The 22434-nt window shown below is 43.4% G+C and overlaps 1 protein-coding gene across 2 annotated transcripts in view; it reads right to left on the reverse strand.

Annotated features, from left to right (window-relative positions):
- ANKMY1 (ankyrin repeat and MYND domain containing 1) overlaps window positions 1-22434 on the reverse strand; it is a 79245-nt gene that overhangs the window by 54216 nt on the left and 2595 nt on the right. The window contains exons 2-9 of one of the 2 annotated variants that reach the window (XM_019503688.1): window positions 14216-14362; window positions 11605-12071; window positions 9044-9260; window positions 8261-8425; window positions 7320-7708; window positions 5883-6054; window positions 3935-4075; window positions 1041-1193 (exon numbers count right to left, since the gene is read on the reverse strand). In XM_019503688.1, coding sequence (XP_019359233.1) covers window positions 1041-1193; window positions 3935-4075; window positions 5883-6054; window positions 7320-7708; window positions 8261-8425; window positions 9044-9260; window positions 11605-12071; window positions 14216-14362 — 1851 coding nt within the window. The remainder of the gene's footprint in view (window positions 1-1040; window positions 1194-3934; window positions 4076-5882; window positions 6055-7319; window positions 7709-8260; window positions 8426-9043; window positions 9261-11604; window positions 12072-14215; window positions 14363-22434) is intronic. The other variant, XM_019503689.1, reaches the window with a different exon arrangement.

The following is a 22434-nucleotide window of genomic DNA, read 5'->3' on the forward strand; positions in this document are numbered from 1 at the left end:
AGAGAGACAGGCTGGGGTAGCCAGAAAGGGGGATGTAGCAGGTAGAAGTGGAGAGGTGCTTGGGGAGTTAGATGTCTGGCAGGCTGTAGTGTGTCATAAATCCAATTTCTATATCGAGTTTGTGAGTTTCTGTATCTAGGAGGTTGATGAAGTGAAGTTCATAGGCCCATGTGTGAAAAGTGGTTTGAAAATTCCCTTTGAGGATCAGGCCTGAGAGACTGGAGACAGAGTGGTTATTTTGTGAGAAATGTGCCCCCACAGGTAGTTGGGTATTCTTACTTTTGATAGATTCTGGTGTGCAGTTTGTGCGGGTACTGGAGATATGTTGGCAGGTTTTGTGTTTTGGGCTGTAGAAAGCTGGCTTCTGGTGATGAGGTTAGCAAGGTTTGGTGCTTGTTTGAATTTACAAACCACTTTTCAGAGATGGGCCTATGAACTTCACTTCATCAACCTCCTAGATACAGAAACATCTGCTAAGTGAATGGAAGAGGCGCACTCTAAATGTAACAGAAACAATGCCTTGTACAGAACTCTTCTTGAGGCATGGGCCCAAGAGTCACAGAAGCCAAAAGTCATCTGCCCACAGGCAGGGGCAGATTAAGATTCATTGGAGCTCTAGGCTCCACCCCGCCCATGGCCTGGGGCCCCCACTGACCTGTGCCCTGCCCAGCAGGTATGGGCTCCGTCCCCGGCCAGCACAGTAGGAGCAGCGGCCAAAGAAGGATGCACTGCCCCCCAGGCCCAGGGGTTCACATCAGTGCAGCTGCACAGGTAGCTAAAATCGCCACTGCACAGAAGAGCAGAATGGTCACAAACTAAAGATCACACCTTTTCCCATAAAACGATCAGTGCATTATTCTTTCCATAAAAGTCACATGAAAGAAGCACCTATTGGAGGCATAAAATCCTTCACAAGATAAGCAAGGTAAATTATTTGAGGTGTGAGTATACTATCTATTGCATGGGGGTAGGGACCACAACACGTGCACATACATACACAAAGGAAGGTGGGAAATTCTTATGGCTCATTGTGTTCCTACCTCACGGTTATCCTCTCTCTCACAGACAATATGCAATGGAGTCCTCCCACCTTCCTCTGGGACAAGGCCAGAATAAGAATAGTACTCAGTAGGTGGTCCAGTTTCATTATTAAGTTTCATGGCAAGACCAACAGATGATTCAGTGCTTTTACCCTGGATTGGAACAAGTCAAACAAAACATAGGTACATGCTTTCAATACATCTTAGAAACAAAGTAACAAAATGTGCCTGTCCAGAAACCTGCACGTGTGGACATTATTAATGGTGAGACACACTCAATCCACCATTATGGAGTTTTCTAAAACTCAATTTAAAGCTTCCCGCACCATCCTCATTTCCTTCTTTGGATTCAGACTCCATCTGCTGGACTGCAATAGAACTGCATCCGGAAAACACCTTTCACTGTAAGGTCCATAAACCTGGATACTTACTGAGGCGATTTTCAGACTGATGGATATCTTCCATTTTGAGAAATAAAAAATCAAATGCAAGGAAACTGATTTAGTTTCTTATGCATGAAAATCCATAAGAGTCATCTAGGCAGCACAGTTACAAATTCACTCTTTTCATCCCAGCTCTCAAGATTATATCAATATAAGATCATATTGTAAATTCCATAGACACTGTATCCCCTTAACTTGTCAGAAGCATGGTGGTAAGCATGCTGGATGGGGAAGAACAAGAGTCTTTAAGTACATGATTTTATTTTTCTTCTAAATCTTGGCTCTTTTACACATAGATAATGGGAAAAGGACATAACATACCTGCTCACTCAAGACTGCCAACAATCCAGGCAGGTAAGTAGGTAAAACTTCCTTGCTTGATTTTGGCATCATGCTTCACATAATGGGGCAACAGGTGAATAAGTCCATTTTCAATATAAATTCAGTAGCAGACAGGACAGAAAAAAAATCTTTAAAACATGCTCCTTTTTATTTTAGTGTTGGAGTGATATTGTAGCCATCATGGTCCAGAAAATGTGTGTGTCCTTCTTGTGAAAAAAGCCAACAGCATATCAGGCTGCATTAGCAGGAGCACTGCCAGCAGACTGAAGGAAGATGCCTCACTAGTGCTGAACAGGGCAGAAGAATCACTTCTCTTGATTTGCAAGTGACGCTCCTGTTAATACAACCCAGGAAGTTGTTGGCTTTTTTGGCAACAAGAGCACACAGCTGGCTCATTCAGCTAATGATCCACAATACCCTCCAGGTCCTTCTACGCAGTACTGCAGCCTAGCTAGTCACTCCCCAGTCTGGGTGTATAAGTGCAATCATTTTGTCCCAAGTGCAGGACTTTGCACTTGTCTTTGAACAGGGAAGAAAGAAAAGGCTCCCCCCTGAAGCTCCTGGCCATTTAGATGGCCCATTTTTATGTCTGATACAACATGGGCTGGTAAACTGCTTGGACAAATACATCCCAGCAGCAGGAGCAGGTTCATCTGCTGTCCTGCTGAAATGGTGGGGGAGGCACCAGTTCTGAAGGAGTCAAACAGAATGGAGATTCAGCACATCAGACACTACAGATGACTTAAAACAAAGGTCAGTGTCTTCTCACTGACAGGAACTTAAACTACTTTCAAATTGCCAGCAATTTGAGAGAAAAAACCCTGACAGGCTAAAGTTTTCTGCTGTGCAGAGTCATGCACCTTACACCTAGTTTATGGTGAAAAGTTCTTCCAGCACAGCTATACCAGCAAATCCTCCTAGTGTATGCACATTGATTTGTACCCTCAAACTATACAGCTGTTCCTTGAATTGAACATATCATGCCAGGAAAAGGACTCTTTCTTAGCATGACTGCATTAACATTAAAACAGTTTTATATTGGCAAAAGTATTAAAGAAATAAAAAGAAGAACCAACCTCAGACAAACTTTTTAAATAACTCTTTTAAATGCTTCTACTCTGGAGGCATTGCCCCAGCGATCCAGCAGAGGGAGTCTGGATTCAAACCCAGAGAAATCAACTTGAGGCTGCCTCCATGGTGGTAGAACAAGCAGGTCCAGTCCACAAAGTTATCTGTTTCCAAGGCCCCCCGTACGCCTTACATGTATTATGCAATTAACTGGTTAATTATGCAATTCACTTAGACTGAGTCCATCCAGCTATAAAGTTAGAGCTTGAAAATGTACTAACTTTATAGCTGGTTTCTATCAAGCTTTAATTTGCACATATAGCAGGGTTGCCCACCATAGCTGGGAGCCCCATCAGCTGACAAGGCTCCCAGATGCAGGGGTGCACAACATGCAGCCAGGGCTGGGAATCATGCAGCCAAGGGAACTCTCAGCCCCAGCACCACCCCACAGCTGCCAGGAAGAAGTTTTGCAGCTGACAAGACTCTCCATCCTGGCAGCGCCCCATGGCTTCTAGGACCAAGTGTCCCACAGCTGGTGAAACTCTGTCTCAGTAGTGCCTTACACCTGCCACGACCTAGAGTCTTGCACCTACGAACTTTAGGTCCTGACAGTGCCTCATGGCAATAAGGTGTGAAAGGATCTGGTGCTGGATCCCACAATCACACCTTCTGTTGTGTACGTGTGGCATGACAAGAGATGTGATTGTATGGCTCACACGTCAGACACACATCTTTACTTGAACATCTAGAAGGCCTCCAAGAGACAGTGATTATATGCACACTACCAAAGTCAAACTTCAGATTTCTAGCCTGTGCCTAACACTCATGATGCATCTGCATAAGTATTCTAGTGCATCAAAGCCACATACATGTTGTTTTAACCCACTATTATACATCAATAAATCTTCAAATGGTTAAAAAGAAGTACAATTATTCCCACAGGGTGCAGAGCTTTCATTCTGCATCCATCAGGCAGGGAGTCAACTCCATACAGTCTGCACTTCAACAGCTGGGGGAGACTGAGCCAATGAGGCAACTCACCCTGTCTTGTTCATACACATCATCTTTATCTTCTGCCCTTGTATCAGGATCTACAGCTGAGTGAAGGATGAATTCTGTTATCTTGACCCCTTCTTCTCCAGGAATTGCTACAGCAATATGAAGAGGACTTAAACCTCCTAGCTGAAAAATAAATGCAGCAATAAGACTCTTAGCCACCACAAGTAGCATCTAAAATTTAGGTACTGTATGTTCTTCCTAGGCCCCATCTATACTAGCCTAGAAACAAAAACAGAGTTAAAGGATTATATTTGTGCTCTGTTAAAGTACCACTTCAAATCAATGCTTCTGCCATGATTTTAGGGTAGGTTCACCTTAATATCCTCCAAAATGAAAAATCTAACTGGTGTAAGAAATGGTTGCACAGACACACCCCAGCTCAAAAAGAATGCATTACAAAACATCATTACTCTTGTATCATTGTTTTGAGCCCATTTATGAGACAAAAGGTAGCGGGCCTAATCCTGGCACCTGCTTCATAAGCAAGCCTATGGGTAAGTTATGTTGCTTTGGGAAAATATTTTGGAAACCTGGTAAGTAACCCTAGCATGGTGTGAGGCACCAGCCACAACACCCGGCTGCTAATCCATTGAGGAAATTACTCCGGATCATTAAAGCAGTGGTGGTGGTGGCGGCAACCATCAATCTTCCTAGATTGGTGTATGCATGAGGGCCACCCAGACCTTTGATGTATATGCCTGGGCAGGAATTTTTGGAGGAGCAGCAGCCGCCCAGACCTTTCATCCTCCCTTTAAGTCACTGAGACAGAATCCAAAGACCAGACTGGGTGCAGATGTTTGTTGCCTCCATGGCTGTAGTTGTATAAGTGTCTGGGAATCAAACCGAAGTCTCCTGTGTGGTAGACCAGGAGTCTACCACTGAACCACAGGGGACTCCTGGATCATTAAAGACTTTGGACTTTTCAGACACGTCCTGTATGGGACCTCCAGAAAAAGTGCCAGCAAAAACCAGGACAGCCTTCGTGTGTACCATCTGCCAGTAAGTTTCATAGCTGAGTCCTGGGACAATCTGCCAGGCTACTGTTCTGTAAGGGTGCAATTGGAATAAAGGAAAGACAACTTTCACTGGAGCCAGGGCAGGAAGGTGCCCAAAACTTTTAGTAGGAGCCACAGAGCGGTGCAGGCACCATCACTGGCAACAATAATACTGATTTCTTTGTCAAATACTCTGACGTCTACTGACGAACAGCGCTCTAAGAGATCTAGGTATTATTATTCATAGACTCCAAAATAAACATATTTCAAAAAACAACTTGTGGCAAACAAAGCACTAGGAGACTACAAAAAAAAAAAAGATACTTCATAGTGAAATGTGCATTTGAGAAGACATTTAATGACATCACGATAGACTCTAGTAAACCAAAAAGCTTGAGGAATTCCTTCGGGCACTATGGCCAGAAGGGAATAAGAAGTTAGAATACAATAAGCTGGCATGAGATGCTCCTTCCTTAAGCTGACAGTACAGAAACTGGTCTGTGGAATTCCCACTAGGATCAGACACTGGCATGAAGACCAAAAGCAGCAGTCTAACACTCTTTAGGGGGACTACAGAAGGAAGTTACACTGACCACTCTATCTTTGTTTCCCCCCTTTAGAGAAATGCCAAAAGTACTTACATATGTATATAGTAAATAAACTCAACTTTTTAAATATTCTCTTGCTGGTATCAAAAATAAACACCGTCAAAAAGTAAAACCTAAATTTACTAAATATTTATTTTAAGCTACATGGTTAATACAATAGTTTCTTTAAATGACTCTTTCAGAAATCCAAAGTTGAACCTGACAATTAGAATTTCATTAAATGTATTAAACTTTACACAGAGCTGTTAAAGTTGTATCTCTGACAGCAACTAAATGTAAGAGTCTGAAGTTACTCATAATCAGTATCCACTAAAATTGCTGTGTTACCTTAGAGGGAAGTTGTACGTCAGTCCGTGCTCCCATTTCTAAGAGTAGTTTCACTGTATTTACATCTGCAGCTTTAATAGCAAAGAAGAGAACTGGTAACGGGACACGGCAAGTGTTGGGATCTGCACCTCTGCGAAGCAGCAGTTTGATGGTCTCCCATCGTCTTTGGTGTCTAGAGTCATTATGGTAAATCTCAGAACACTCTATTATTAGTTCGTACAACAAACAAGCAAAACAAAAAATCCAAAACATATTCAGGGCCATATTTTCCAACACTGGCCTCCAAGATTCAGATACGAAAGATCATACTTGGGCAAAAATGAAGCATGTCTGCTATATCACTCCAGCTGGACAATACATGAGCTACAAAGACAGCAATGTTATGAAATGCAGGAGTGGTGGGGTCATGGCCCTTCTTACTTCAATCCCTTTCAGCAAATCTGACTACCAAAAAAACTGCTCCTGTGTTCAGAACCCAGAGGCTACAAATATGGAAGATCCCTGCCTGGGGCCATGGAATTCTGTTTGATTAAGCATGTTCCATTTATCCATCCCAACGCAATGGAGACTTTCAGTTGGAGATGTTACCATTTCTCCATATTTTCTTTAAACAATAGCAAGAAAAAGAACCAGTGCCAACTGCTCTGGAGACTTCCTGAAGCCCACTAGCTCAGCTACTCCTATACCTGGAATACAACTTATCCTTGGAATACTACAGCTCATACTGACATTCAAGAGAGTTATATGGATATTCTAAAAGTATGAAAATGACTAAATTTCTACCCATATGCCCTGTAATCCTACGTACATTCATGTTCCAACAAACAGTTTGCATACACCCACCTGTCCACCCTAAAAACACATGCATGATCTAGGATGCACTAGAAAAGTAAACTAATGGTATCAAGAGTAGTGATACAGCTAAGACCCTGCTCTGAAAATAACCTCGTGTTAGATGTTCTACCATCAGTCATGATAAAACTTTCAGGATCTTAACTGATAATTCTACATGTGGAACAATGGCAAGATAAGGCCCCCTGAGGCCATTCACCACAACCAGCACAGGATTCCTCAGCTTCTATGTGGGCGAGACCGTCGCTTACTGCACTTCAATCTATGCTGCAGCAGATTACCTGTACTATCAGTAGCCAACATGCAACCTCATTAAATGAAGATCAAATGCAACTGAGAAGAAATAAACTGAGTAATCTCATTCTTTTCCCTCAAGGAGGCACTTCACTGAAAACGTCTATGTGGCATTGTTCAATTTGCTCTCCTCTGCTCAATAGAAATCCTGCCAATTTCTGTCTCCTTGAAAGCTACTCCACCCATGAACATGAGAGACACTGGGTGTTGCTCTGCCTAGGCAACAGGGCCCACCAGGCATTACATAAGCTTGTCAGACCAAAGTAGATGGCTTTTTTGAGTAGGACTTACTCTGATATAGATAATGCCATTTTTCTCATTGTGCCTTCATCTCCACCGAGTCTACAGGAATAGGAGGCTGTTTTTAGCAAACTGTGGCTGAAAGCTTTTGCACTGTGCTGCAGGGTCTCTGGAGTAACCTCAATTCCATAGTTGAGAACGCTACGGCTTGAGTCAAAGGTTGTTTCTATGCTGCAGTTGGTCCTCTTTTCTAAGCTCGCATAATCAGTTCCATCTAATGTTCTTATCTCATCATTAACAGCAAACTCCACCCTTTCCCTGGACACTGGAGATATTAGGCCTGACTCACGAATGGTGTCTATTAAACATTTCTGTTTTGTAGAATGTTCCCATACTCTTGCCAGTGTAGCAGCAGCTTCTGAAGATACTGACTGTGCTTCCTATTTAACAATTAAAACAAAAAATAAAAATCACAAACCTGAAGCAATAAAAATGGAAAAGTCTTATCTTCAATAAAGTAAATCATCATATGCGAACATTAGGATGTAACAATTAATGGACAGCCATACAAAAATAATGAAACTAGTTATATTATGATAGAGTTATGGTACATTATTTTACTCCATCTTAATTTCAAATCCTTATAAACTCTGTTTAGCATATAGTATTTGCTTGCTCTCCATCATTAGTAAGCCAGGGAATTTCACTGGGATCTCTGCACCTGAGTTCCTAGACTCCCTTAAAAGCATTAGAGAGACCCCCCATGATTTCCAGCCTATTCCCAAACATGGATCTTGAGAGTGTTACCACACTGAAATAAGAGTTTTCAATAGTGTTAAACATACTCTCCTATTGCTGAGTCAAGAAATGTAAAATATTGACCTTATTCTACTACTAGATTATTCACAGTAAATTAATTTTTAAAAGCAGACCTGTGACATGTTTGAGTGAGAAATTCTGATTTTACTACTTTAGATTAATAATAAACTCACCTTATATTTATTTATGTTCCTTTCAGCAATATTAGTCTTAAATGATTCCACTGGGTAATACAGAATAAAACACATTGATAAAGCTGATAATCCTTCATCATTGCATTTGTTCACATCAGCTCCACTATTGAGAAGAAGATTGATGATGTCATTGTGGTGATTTACCTGTAGATGGAAGTGCTTGGGTTATTTTCTTATGAGATATGACCCAATATGATACAATGCCTGATATCATCTATATCATTATAGTTTTCCTGGTAGAATGGAACTGAAACCACACATGTGGTTAAAGTTAGAAAAAGCCTCAAAACAGACTCAAAATGCTGCAGCTGACTTGACTGCAATTTTGCTTTCTAACTTAACAGCATTCCTACTGATCTGACAGGTTTTTTTTCACTAGTTTAAGTGATTTTCTATAGGTGACTGGAAGGCAGGCAAAACCAATAAAACTTTTAAAACAAGGCAGAAATATTTTATATGCAGAAATATTTCACTGTAAAGCACCAAAATTGAAGAGTTTCACCCACTTATATCAATGCCTAAATCTGCATTCTCAAACTGGAGCAGTTACTATGGTGTTTCAACTTCTTTACAACAGTGAGCTCTACATGTGCAAAGCACATGCCTGCGTGAAAAGATTTTACTTAAATAACTTACACCACCTAACAATGCGTACAGAGAAGAATCCACTGTTGTAAAGAACGTAACAGGCCTCATGGCAGGCATTTCCCCTCATCTGCATGTCGTCATTCATACAGTGAAGAGTCCTATTCAGAATCTTACAGCAGCGGCAGCAAGTGCAGTGTACCCACGCTTATCAGCTACATCTGGGTGAGCAAGGTCATCCCTGAGAATTGCATAAACTCTCTCAAAGTCTCCTGCTGCTGCCTTTTCAATCAGCTGCTCTGAAGCAAGTTCTTTGGGGCCCTTAGGTCCAAAGGGATCTCGAATTCCATTCAGAATGAAGTTAATATCCCAGCTGATCTCTGCCTGACAATGCCTTGAAAGAAAAAAAGAAAAAACATTCATAAAAGAAATGGTTAAAATATTAAGCCTCAATAGCTGCAAAAATTACCATGTTTTCTTGCATACATCACGCAACTTTTACTCAAAAATCAGCCTCCAAAAATTGGGGGGAGGGGGTCTTAAGAAGGAAAGGTGTTTCCTCTGCTGGAAACGGAACATGCCTGGAGACGGTGCAGGCCATGCACTTGCCTGCCTCAGCAAACTGAAGGGGTGGAGATCTGTGTTAATCCTCTCACAGCCACAGCTATTGACAGAGCACGGCAACCTGAACCAGCAAGTGAGCTGCTGCTAGTACCTAAATGAGACTCAGAATGTGGAAACAATACTTTATTTACAGGAACTTACATAAAGAACTAAAGTAAAGTCTTGTTTCTGCCCTTGCAAGGGTCTGGGGCTTAACCTTGCGTGACGCAGAGTAAGTAGGGGTGTGTGAAATGGGCCGTATTCGATTTGGATTTGAATTCAGCCTGAATCAGGGACAGAGATTCCATCTGTTGATTTGGATCACTGTCCCCAATTTGATTCAGCTGAATCTGAAGATTTGATGCTGGTTCAGAGAATCAGCGATTCAGCTGAAGACACAACTTAAAATGTTTTTTCTACATAGTATCAGGTGTGGCTTATAAATGTTGCGATGCCAAGGCAGATGGAGTGTCCCACAGGAGCGTGGGGAGACCCCCTGCATGCTCGGCAGTGAATCTGGAAGTGGACCGGAAGTACATCTGGTCCACTTCTGGGTCCACCACCGAATGCACAGGGGCCCCCCCCCCCACCTCAGCGATTGGCCACGGGGGGACCCCAGGTGCCCCCCCCAGACCCAGGAGACACCAGTCACCAAGATGAGGGGGTGCGGAGGGGCCTCCCAGTTCACTCCCCCGGTGGACTCCAGGTCTGCTGCCGAGCACACTGGGGAGCCCCCCACACTCCTGTGGGATGCTGCATCCACCCCACCATCTCAGCCTAGTACCTAGTACCTTGAGGTATGTAGAAAAAACATTTAAAGCTGTGTCTATGGCTGAATCATCAAATCTTTCCGAACTCTCTGAAGCTATTCAGAGGGTTCCGATTCGATTCGAAGAGATTAAAGGGTCTCCCAATTTGATTCAGATTCAAAGATTCAGCCACAGAATCAGGCCGAATCTCTGCCGAATATAATCAGGGACCGAAGTTTTGCACAGCCCTAGGAGAAAGTCCTCCAGGAAACAGAGTGTGTCCCAGAGGTATTCACGGTGATCTCTCCACCTAAGTTGAGCCAGCTGGCACCAGGCAGTTCCTGCTACCTATTGCCTCATCCAAATTGTCTCTTCCCACACGTCCTGGACACAGTTTTTCCAGGAAGATTGACTCTAGGTCACAGTCAACTGTGACTTAGGAAAAATCTTTTTTGCCTACAGTCTGCCTTCCAAAAGCAAGGTGCACATGTTACTCGGGGGTGTGTTGTATGCAAGAAAATACAGTGGATCTCAAACTGCCCAAGCTTCAGTAGGCTTCTATGCTGCTCTTTGAAAATCAAAAAATAATAATAATAATAATAATAATAACAACCAAAAAACATACGGCACTCGTGCCAATATGAACTAAAATGTCCAAATTGTGCTGTTATGCTTGAGGCTGCAACAGACAGTATTCCTGTAAACACATTTGTACGTGTCAACAGTATTTTCTTGCATAAATGAGTACATGTTTGCATACAAAATGAAGGCCAGCTGAATGTGGACAAAACAGCTATTGACACTGGAGCATGTTTCTGCATGGCCTGGAAGTGGATATATCAGGCTTTGGAATAACCTGTTGTGCGTCTGTGCACCCCTCTGAAATACGCTATAGGCCATATTTTCAGTAATTTTAAAAATCTGGCACTCTGCCCCTCCTCTAATCTTTACCCTCATCTCTTTCTACCCATTAAACTCTGAGGACACAGGATGTCTCCCATCATGGTTGTGCACAACCACTTGCTCAGTGGAACCCCCGACTTGATTACAGGCATTCTGACACACACGCAGTGATAATGTGTTCATAGGAACACTCCGGATCTGAGCTGACACACACACATTCAATAAACCACAAATGGTAGTTAAGAAGGCTTCCTTTAGGCTAAAGAAGTACAAATGGAATAGACCATTTGTTTCACAAAAACTCACTTGCAACTTATTTAATGAATTTTTAAAGTTACCCTGGGACAATATAAAAGTCCCTAGAGTGAAACTTTTGTACTGCAACTTGTGGTAGAAACAGCCGTTGAAATCACCTAAGAAAACAACAACAAAAAAATCCACTCTCAGGAAAAAAAAAAAAAAAAAAAAAAAATCAATAGCTACCTATATTTGTAGATGTGCCTCTGCATTCTGATCATTAACGGGGTTATATTTGTAATAAGCCAGGGGTCTTCATCATATATCTGTTTATTATTCTGAAAAACCTGGGAATCAAACTCTTTATGGAAGGTGCGAGTCAAAGGAAGGTGATCCATGTCAGTCGAGTAGACGTATATCTTTTCAGGCAACGTGTAACTGTCATCTAAAAGGAGACATTTGTGGCTATAGTAAAATGGGTCCTTCTCCTCATTCACAGCTGTATGTGGAATTTCCTCATCATTAAGGTACTCCCTCTGGGAATCAGCATCAAAATAATCGCAGTATTCTGGGTAAGCTTGGACAGAAAAATAGCCAGCTACTTCAGTGCACAGTTTAAGTATGTGATTCTTGAGCCACAAGCCAACATCTTGACAGTCATCTGGATAAGTCTCTACTCCTGGTCCAAATCGCTCATCAGCCTTGTACAGACCCTTTGGGGAGAAGCAGGTTTGCCAGAATTTAAAGAAGAGAGATCAATCACATTGCACAGTTTAAGTCTGCTTTCTGTTTAAAACGTGGCAAAACTAAGCATCCTTATCTGATCCCTTGGCTCATCTCCTCTTCTCTAACTCTCACCAAACCTAAGCAAAGACTTAAAATGTTTTAATAGAACAAGATGAAGTCAAAATATAATGTTAGTGAATTTCTATATTTATTAAGTATATTTCAGGCATAATTTGTAGTAGGTGCTACGTAGATTCAGTTCAGAGGCAGCCTGACCCTGGAAAAGCTAAAAAAAGTTTGAAAGAAATACAAATGCTAGGAAAATAAGCTTTCTAAGGGTGCACAAACATTTTTATGGCAGCACATATTACGAGCAAACAGATGTTGTAGTCCCTTGTCCCACTTCAACTGGCCAAAAATTGTTCTGCGACCGTTGCTAGTTACAGTTTGTGATGCCATATCGGGGAGGACATCTCTCTGCTTACTGAGCACCACAGACATTCATTCCCCTGCAGAGAAATTCCTGGAGAACACATCTGAAGTGTGGAGTAGGAAACCCCATGAGGAGTTGTTTCAACTCAAAACATGTTTGGATTTCTTCTTTCTTTTTAAAGTAAAGAGATTAAAAAAGGGGAAAAGAAAAAGAGTCTGGCTTGGTGCTTGCAGGGGAGACTGACCTGAATGCTGGGTGAGAAACAACAGAGCCCACGCTGGATTGAGGGCAGTGAGCACCACCTGGCAGGTGCGTCTGGACTGAAAAAAAGGCAGGGTCACCTATCACAACACCAGGTCAGGATGTAGTACTGCTGCCCCTTCCCTAGCCCCAGCCCCAGCTGCTGCACCCAGGGAAGTATGGGATACCAAGATACTACCATAAAGGAGAAAGGAGACAGTGGCAAGTTGCACCCTACAGCTCACCTGCTGGTATCTACCATGGAGTCTGCTCCAGCCAGTGGGATGGCGAATATGCCATGGGTCTGCTCATCTACTCATGTGCAGCAGAGGCACTGGCATAGGCGTGCAACTGCCTTTAGGCTGCTATGGGCAGGGTGCAGGCTGTGGACCTGCTGTCCTTCTGAATGCACTTGGGCAGTCACTGCTGAAGGCTGTGCAGTTTCTGCCTGAGCAGCTGCAGCTTGAGACCATGAATGGCTTCCCCTCAGCAGCTCAGCACACAAGACTGGACTCTGCTGCACCTAAAAGCAAGGGGCACTTAGTTTCGGCCAGCTTGGATGGAACAAGGGCAACATCTGTAAATGCCAATTAAGTGGGTCAACTACATCCCAGCATAACTGATCCTGCAACCAAGACAATGTTTGTTTACACCCTCATTCTAATAGCAATGTTGAGCAAGTCTTAAAATGGTGCAAAATATGCAATTGCATTGTTTAGGCATCTTAGAATGGTGCCGCCTCCACTGTTGTTTTAAGCACAGTGTTTTTCTCTTTCAAATTCCAGGCTCCCAGTAGCTAATATGTCCCTTAAGATTGTTGACCAGCTAATTAGACTCCTTGAACAACCACTGTGAATGTGGTAGACATAAATATTAGAGACTTAAGACAAAAGGTTTTCCATACAGCAACACTTTAGCTCTGTGAAGACATTACATCTTTCTTAAGGCTATTATTTCACTAAGAAAAACTTTACACTAAAGTTGCTAAGTGATTGAAGATGGGATCTTAGCTCAAAGATTAATTTATGCTCTTCTTCAATCCACCCTCCCCCACTAGAGATGTATTTGATCACAACTCTTCGGCTAGGGACAGACATTCAAAAAGTCTCAATTGATTCAGTCTTTGCAGGTTAGTCTAACCAGTAACTCTTTTTTTTCCCTGTAGCCAGACAGACCACTCACTCACTCACTCACAATTCAGAGTTTAAAGTAACACCCTGGGCAAGTCGATTTTGAGGCCTTGGACTCAGTGCATGCTCAAATCCAGTATTTGATTAATTCTACAAAGGGCAAGAAATAATTCTTCAAATAATTCTTTCAAAAGCTTAAAGCAACTACTTCAGAATCATATCAACTCTCACACTTACACTTAGTTTCCACCATGACCAGAATAGCAGCACAAATTCACATTCTGTAAATACTACTGATTATTAGAACGTATTAGATTTTTTTAGTTACCTGATATTTTCTTCCATCCTTGAATTCCATGGTCCCACAACCTTCTTTATGACTAAGATAAAATGCTCCAATAAATTTGGAACCATCAGGCCAGAAGTAAATCCCTTTGCCATGGCGATGGTCCTTGTAAAACTGTCCCACATATCTCTATAGCACACAAAGTAGGGAGAGGGAAAAACAACAGCGTATTATGGTACAGCTGATGCACCAAATACACCAGGAAATGGCTCTTAATTGTTCCTAAGAACAATACTAGTAAAGATATCTAAGCAAGAAATTCCTGTTTAGATTACTAAACCACTGCACAGATGAAGAAAACTGTGCAAAATCATGACTCCATTGACTTCAATGACAAAATTCCTATCAGTTTCCATAGGGCCAATATTTTGCCTATTATCCCTCCACTGACATGTCGAAGGTCCTGTAACTACCAACAGCCGAAAAGGTAAGGTTAAACTGTCCTACATTTGGGCACCTTGGATCATGGACCAATGCAGAACATGGCCTACAGTAATTTCAGCGCTCATTAGTTCACACACAGCCCTGGACCCAGGCCAGAAAAGCTAAGTCAATAGCGTCTTTATCACACCCTCTCTCACCCAAATATGAAGAAAAAACCATTTACAGAAGTTATGAGTTAGTTCTTCATTCAGATGCTTGACCCTAAGAAACACATAGTCAGTGGGCACTACTGTACAGTAGAGCAAATTACTGTGTAGTAAGCATCACATCTACACATGCAAACCCTTACTGCACAATAATTTGCTCTACTCGGCAGTTAATTTGCTACCTTCAAAATGCAAGTAGCAACTTAACTGCCGAGTAGTTACTGCACAGTAAGGCACATGTAGAAATTTGCTTCCAGTCAACCAGGTAGCAAGCAGGGTGATGGAGATTGCTGTCTGCCCCCAGAAGCTGCCTGCTGCCAGCAGGCTCTGCAACGGAAGCCCGGACAGGAAAAACAGGTACTTCGGGGCGGGTTGCATTGCCCTGCTGTCCGCCCCAAGATGCGCACACAGTTGCCACCAGCACGGAGCTGATGCCAGAGCTGTGGAGCCTGGTGCAGCTGTTTACAGCCTGCCCGCTGCTTGCTGCAGCTGCCCAGAGCCCAGGCTGGCTACAAACAGTGGCGCCGGGCTCCAGAACCCTGCTATCACCTCTGTGCCAGGAGCAGGGGAGAGACGGGAGCTGCACTGCCTCAGGACCCTCCCCCACCGCCTGCTCCGACGCGTGGGTGCGTGCCCCGGTACAAAGCTGATGCCGGAGCCCAGAGCCCGGCACAGCTGTTTGGAGCCTCCTGGCTGCAGCTGGCCCCAGCTCTGGGTAGCTTCTGCCAGCCGGAAGCCCGGGCTGTTCCTAGCAGGCAGCTGTGATGCTGCAAACCCTGCTGGGAGCAGCCTGGGCTCCAGCAGCTACCCAGAGCCAGGGTAGCTGCTGACAGCCACAGAGCCAGGGCTGGGGGACAGGGGCAGCAGGGCTAGGGGGCACAAGCAGGGCATCCTGCCATGTACCCCTTGCCCTCATGTTGTTTTTCTGCCATGCCGGCACTCCGGCACCTTCCAAGGTAGGCATCATGGTGCGTTTTGGCACTCAGGCAAAAAAACATTGCCTACCCCTGGCTTAAGACATGGATCCCTTCAGTTCTAGGACACCAGTCCGAATCCTGCCAATTGTCAGAGATAAAAAATCATAACCCTTCATGAAATGATCAATTGATACCCATTTGCTACAACAGAGTTCTGCATTGCTGAAACACAGTAAGCCACAATCATCAGTATATACAGACTTTTGTCAGGACTCTCAGAAGTTAAATGGACTTCAGGACAAACACAAACATAACCAGCTTAAACTATTCTTGCCTAGGCAGTGCTGTAATTTAGGAGTGCACCACAGAATTTAGGAGTGCACCACTTCTAAGGCAATTAGTCCCCAAAGAAGGTTTCACATTATGTCTCTGATAGCAAACACTGCTGACTGAAACCACGTCGCAAAGAGAGTGGATACTAGTGGAACAGTCAGAGAGAAGCACAGATAAAGTCCAATATCAAAGAACTAACGCTTGTTAGACTTGTACAACCAATTGCATTACATACAGAGATAATTAAGTAAGGTCCAATCACAAAAATGCCTTTGACTGCAGCATCCACGGGAAAAGGGAAAATGAGAAGCAGGTTGAGATTTTTTTTTACTTCTAATTGTTTTGCAACATTTCTGTTGAAGGGGTGAAACCAGCTTATTCAAAACTGGTGTCTTAGGCCTAGTGTGGTAGAAAAGAAGAAGAAAGTAAGACACATGCCAGAATATCCAATGCCTGCACCACCTGTCTGAGATGTGACAGATTCTGGTTCAAGTCCCTGCTCTGCATCAAGCTCATCTCTGAAGAGCCCTAACCACCCCAGAGAAATCGGTCATTCTGGGGTGGGTTCCTGTTTCTCTTGGAACTGTTCCATTTGATTCCATTAATTGGGACTTTGCCTGTACAGGCTGGTTGTTACCTGGGACATGGAAGACCAGGCCCCAAGTCACCATTCTGTTAAATTAGGCATCTAAGTGTCCCATATTCCAAGCCAGGGTCTTTGTTGTTCTGGGATGGGTCTCTCTCTCATACATGCTCACACAATGTTAAACGTCTCTGTTTGATCCCAATGCAGAACAAAATTAAGTACTAAAAGCACCTCTCTCTTTTTTTTGCATAACAAATTTCTTACTCTCTGGTCAGCTCTATCCCTGCACTCACTGAGGTAAAAGACTGACCCACTAACCCCAAAGGTGAACAGTTGTACAGAAGTAGTGTGGTAAAAAGAAAATATTCCAGTAAATAGTGAGCACACAGCCCAAGAAATCTAAACAAGCAGATGCAACAAAATGCAGTGCCCCAGCAAAGCACAAAAAGGGGGCAAGAGGGGGAGTGAGCAGAACAACGCATACAAACAAGGGAAGCTTGGGATTGTCCCTGACTACACAACAACAGCCCGTGCTTGTAGGGAATAGATTAGAGAGGCTAAGGCAGTGACTGAATTTAAACTACTAACAGAAATCAAGGACAATAAGAAGTCCTGCTTTAAGTATGTAGGAAACAGAAGGAAAACAAATGAAAGTGTGGGGCTATTGCTTAACCACTCAGGACAGCTTGTTACTGACACTCAGGAGAAAACTGAGCTCCTGAATGACTACTTTCCTTCGGTATTTCACTTGACTAATGGGAAGATCATACTAGATAAGGTTCAGAATGGCATGGTGGGAATGACTGCCTTCCTACTGCTGATGTTGAGCTGGTGCATGATCAGTTAGAAAAGTTAGACATTTATAAGTCAGCAGGACCAGAGGAACTTCATCTGAGAGTGCTGAAGGAACTAGCCGAAGTCATTGCGGGACCTCTGGCAAAACTCTTCCAAAACTCGTGGTGCTCCGGAGAGGTCCCTGAAGACTGGAAGAGGGCCAATGTTGTATCCATGTTTTCATAGATTTCATAGACATTAGGGCTGGAAGGGACCTCGGAAGATCATTGAGTCCAGCCCCCAACCCGAAGGGCAGGAAGTCAGCTGGGGTCATAGGATCCCAGCAAGATAAGCATCCAATTTGCTCTTGAAGGTGTTCAATGTAGGTGCTCGAACCACCTCCGATGGCAGGCTGTTCCAGACCTTGGGGGCTCAGACAGTAAAGAAATTCTTCCTTATGTCCAGCCTGAAATGGTCTCGCAGTAATTTATGACTGTTCAAGAAGGGGAGGAGAGAGGACCAGGCAACTATAAGCCAGTTAACCTAACTTCTATCCCAGGGAAAATCCTGGAAAAATTCATCAAGGAGTATACGTGCGATACGCTTGCAGAAGGTAGGATTCTGAATGACAGCCAGCATGGCTTCGTAGCAGGCAGGTCTTCTCTTACCAATCTCATCTCCTACAACCAGGTATCTTGCCACTTGGATAAGAGAGAGGAGGCTAACACTGTATACCTAGACTTCCAAAAGGTCTTTGATCTGGTATCCCATGATGTTCTCACAGGAAAATAGGAGGATTGCGTCCTTGGTGGGTTTAACTGCTCAAAAGTTAGGTGGGTAGGAAGCTGGCTGTGGGGTTGGACCAAGAGTTCTAATGAATGGATCTATGTCATCCTGGTGAGAAGTGGCCAGGGGTGTCCCTCAAGGGTCCATGCTTGGTCCAGTGCTTTTCAACATCTTTATCAATGATTTGGATGTGGGGGTGAAAAGCTCCCTCACCAAGTTATGAGGGAGCATGATCATGCTTGAAAATAGGCAGATACAGGTGGACCTAAACAGGCTAGCAGTTGGGTGGATCGGAACCAGAAGAAGTTCAAAATTAAGAAGTGTAAAGTGCTCCATCTGGGGACGAACAATCCCCAACATACTTACAGGCTCAGTGGCACCAAACTGACTAGCAACATGACTGAAAGGTACCTAGGTAATAGCAGACCACAGTATGAACATGAACCATCAGTGTGATAATGTAGCCAGGAGGGAAAAATAACACTCTGGCATGTATCAACCCATGCATCTCAAACAAAATCAAGAAGGTGATTCTTTTGTTTTACTCAGCATTGGTGAGACGGCTGCTGGAGTACTGCATCCTGTTCTGGGCTCCGCACTTCAACAAGGACATGGAAAAGCTTAAGAGAGTCCAAAGAAGAGCCACCCATACGATCAGAGACTTGCAAGGCAAGTCATACAAGGAAAGGCTGAGGGACTTGGGTCTCTTCAGCCTAAAAAAGCAAAGGCTGAGAGGGGACTCAGTAGCAGCTTACCGCTACATCAAGTGAATACATCAAGGGCTCAGTGAACAACTGTTCACCAGGGCACCCTTGGGGAAAACCAGGAGTAATAGCCACGAACTCCTGGAAGACCACTTCAGGCTCAACTCTAGCAAAAACTTCTTCATAGTTAGGGTGTCCAGACTGTGGAATAAACACCCTCCAGAGGAGGTGCAATCACCTACCCTGGAAATCTTCAAGAGGAGACTGGACGGTCACCTCACCGGGGCACCTGATCCCAGTTGTCTTTCCTGCCTAGTGCCAGGGGGCTGGACCCAATGATCTTGCAAAGTACCTTCCAGTCCCTAACAGTCTATGAATCTATGTGCCCATAAGCCTTAACAGGCTTGTACAACCCACACTGAGGCCCATGCCACTGCACCATCACTAAGATCAGCTCTTCAATGAGTTAGGTTACAACTAGCATCAGTAGCCTCATTTAAGTCTTTATGCCTCTTTTTCCAGAGAAAGTCCTAACAACTAGGTCAGTGTTTTCAGATTCATTCATTCCAGGCTCATTAGACAGCCTTCACTTTGGGCAACTATGTCCAATGGAACAGAACACCAAAGGCTCCAAGTAAGACCTGGGTGGACCACTCACAGCACTCAGCACTTTACGCAGCTTAGATGGCAGAAAATAGGTATTAGGCAACTGTTATTAATATACATTTTTTTACCCATAGGGTACTGTGACTGCATTTTTCATACATAATCCAATGTCCCAAAGAGAAGGAAATCTACTTTCAGTAAACCTCACCGTTTTCCTCTAAGCTATAAATGGCAAAACCTGAAAACAGAAATATTTAAAAAATGAATATCTCCAAGGCCACCTGTCCAATTAACCTCACAATATGCAAGCTAATCCTTCTTAAGTAGGCAGTCGTATAGAAAAAGCTGGATGTGAATGATGTCTTGAGAGACTTACACTGGGTCAAATTCTATCTTGTAATGGACAGAAGTTACAGCTGAGTCACCATAATAACATTCAGAACATTTATGGGAAAAGGAAGGAGATAGTAATATTGCAACTGTAATAGTTTAATAAGGTTTGAACACATGATCTGATAAACTAAATCCACAGGAATTCACAGTGGTTACCAACAGAAGAGTTTGCCTGATCAGTGGGCACCATTGAAACATACTGTGAATTACTAAAATTAATAAAAATTGGAATATAAGAGATAAAGTTCAAGTGATGAAAGTTCTCCAGTACAATCCAGGATCTACATACATGCACAATTTCATTAAAATCAGTCTTATTACTATATATTAGTTTTATTTCAGCCAAAAGCAGTGATGAAGAGCCCAGTGGTTTAAGGTGCTCAATAGGTCTCTGAATTAGAATCTGCATGTTTTGGTTGTAAAGTGATTTTTTTTTTTTAATTATAAGTAAGCACCAATACAGGAATTGAAAGAGGGAAGGAAGGAAAGTAAACAGAACACATACATAATTAGATTTGAAGTCACTAACTTTGAAATCCCCACAAAGATGCACTGTACATGGGTAGTACCCACTGAAATTTTATATATTGTTTTCAGAACGTCCTGAAAATTTAGAGGGAAAAAAAGCAGAGAAGGGCATCAGTGAACCAGGAATGGCCTGAACACAGCACGAGTTCCATGTGTGCAAGTATTATCTCATTTATGGGATGGACTGACCCCACAGATTGCTAGATAAAACTAACCCCCCTCCCTGCCCCCTCTGCCTCAGGGACCATGGTGTCTGCTGCTACAGCAGAGGGAGGAGCAACCAGCAGACATGGCTCAAGTCCTTGCCAGTGGGACAGGGAGGGGGGAATTAAACCCCACTGTGGCCAGACCTCCGCCCCTGCCAGCTGGTGTGTCTGCTCCAGCTAGAGAGCAGAGGGCCGGGTCAGCCCTGTGGCTGGACCAAAGAGCCCCACCCACCCAGAGAGCATGCCAGGATGCTGGGGGTGTCTGGTTTAACTTAAACAAGAAAGGGGTCTGGGACAGACAATGCATAAACTGGTTTGAGCTAAATCAGTTAAGTCTAATATTACATTTAACCAGATTTAACTTAAACCAGTGTGGGACATTCTGAAACTGGTTTATGTGCATTGAATGTCTGTTCTGTTACAGGTTTAAACCAGTTTCTGATCACTTAAATTGGTTTATGTGTAATGGTTGTCCCTAGCGAAAGAGTGGCATACTATATTCCTGAATGCCCAAAACTATCAATAAAATCATTGGGAGTTCAGCATGTTCAAGGAATACAGGAAAGGGACCTAAATGACTTGCAGAGAACCAGGATTAAAACACAAATTACTAGTTCCTTGTCTACTGGTTAACCAGCCTTGTCACTTCCATTATAATTTGTATTGCAAACACTTATCATGTATGGCATCATGAAAAAGAGCCCCAGGCTCCTAGGTACCATAAACATGTAACAAAGAGATAGTGCGGGTTTCCTTATTACAATTCCTGATGGACTTACCTGAGGGTAGTTAAACATATTTCAAAACATCATCAGGCTCCCCTAAGCGAACCTAGCGTCCATTAGAATATTAGATTTCAATAGGATAATTACCTATTAATTTTCTAAAACAATACAATCTTGCTAAATCTTAAGGTGTGGACAAACATGCATTTGAAACCATTTCAAAAGGGAAATGTTCCAAAAGCTCAGCAGCTGTTATGTTCCAATTCAGTAGTCCTCAACATCTTTAGACCCAAGGCACTCCTCCAAAACTTATCAGAATTAGAAGCACCCCATTTAAAAAATGAATATACATATATTATGACTATTACAAGCATTATAATTGTACTATTAATTACTATGTTATTAACTGACTATATCATTCTTAGATAATAAATTCTTATCTAATAAAGGGCTTAGTCCGTCTGTCTGTCTGTCCCTAATGCTCTTGGAGCACTCTGATTGTTTAGTGAAACAACCAATCAGAGTGCGGAGCGCCGCTATCACAGCAGGAACGGAGAGGGGGTGAGGCCATTGACGCTGGAGGCAGCAACAGTGCAGGGTGCTGGCAGAAGGGGATGGAGGAGACGGCAAGGCAAGGTTCCCTCCCTTGCTCCTAGGAGGTAGCAGCAGTGCAGGGTGGGAGGTGGCAGCACTCCATCCCCGCCTGCCCCCTCCCCCCCATCATTCTTGACAGGCAATTAGCTAGTTATATTATATTCAGCCCTTCAGGCTTCTGGTGGGAGCTGCTCCCCTAGCTCTGCCTGGCCTAGCATAGGTTTGCTCCCCACACATGGCTTCAGTTCATTGGTGGTGATCAGGAACCAACAGGGTAAATTTTCCCCTTCCCCCTGAACTTCAGCCCTAGAGCCCTAACAGGAAGAGTTCAAGAATGCCCAGCCAGCAGAAACATGGTACTAAGCTACACACACAGCACATGGGAAGCTCTGATGGGGTGGTGGGCAAAAGGACACACAAGACCCAAGAAGGGAAAGGGGGTAGGCCAAAGGGAATGCC

The sequence above is a fragment of the Gavialis gangeticus genome, unplaced genomic scaffold (assembly GCF_001723915.1).
Source record: "Gavialis gangeticus isolate Ggan-Ray unplaced genomic scaffold, GavGan_comp1, whole genome shotgun sequence".
Classification (NCBI taxonomy): domain Eukaryota; kingdom Metazoa; phylum Chordata; order Crocodylia; family Gavialidae; genus Gavialis; species Gavialis gangeticus.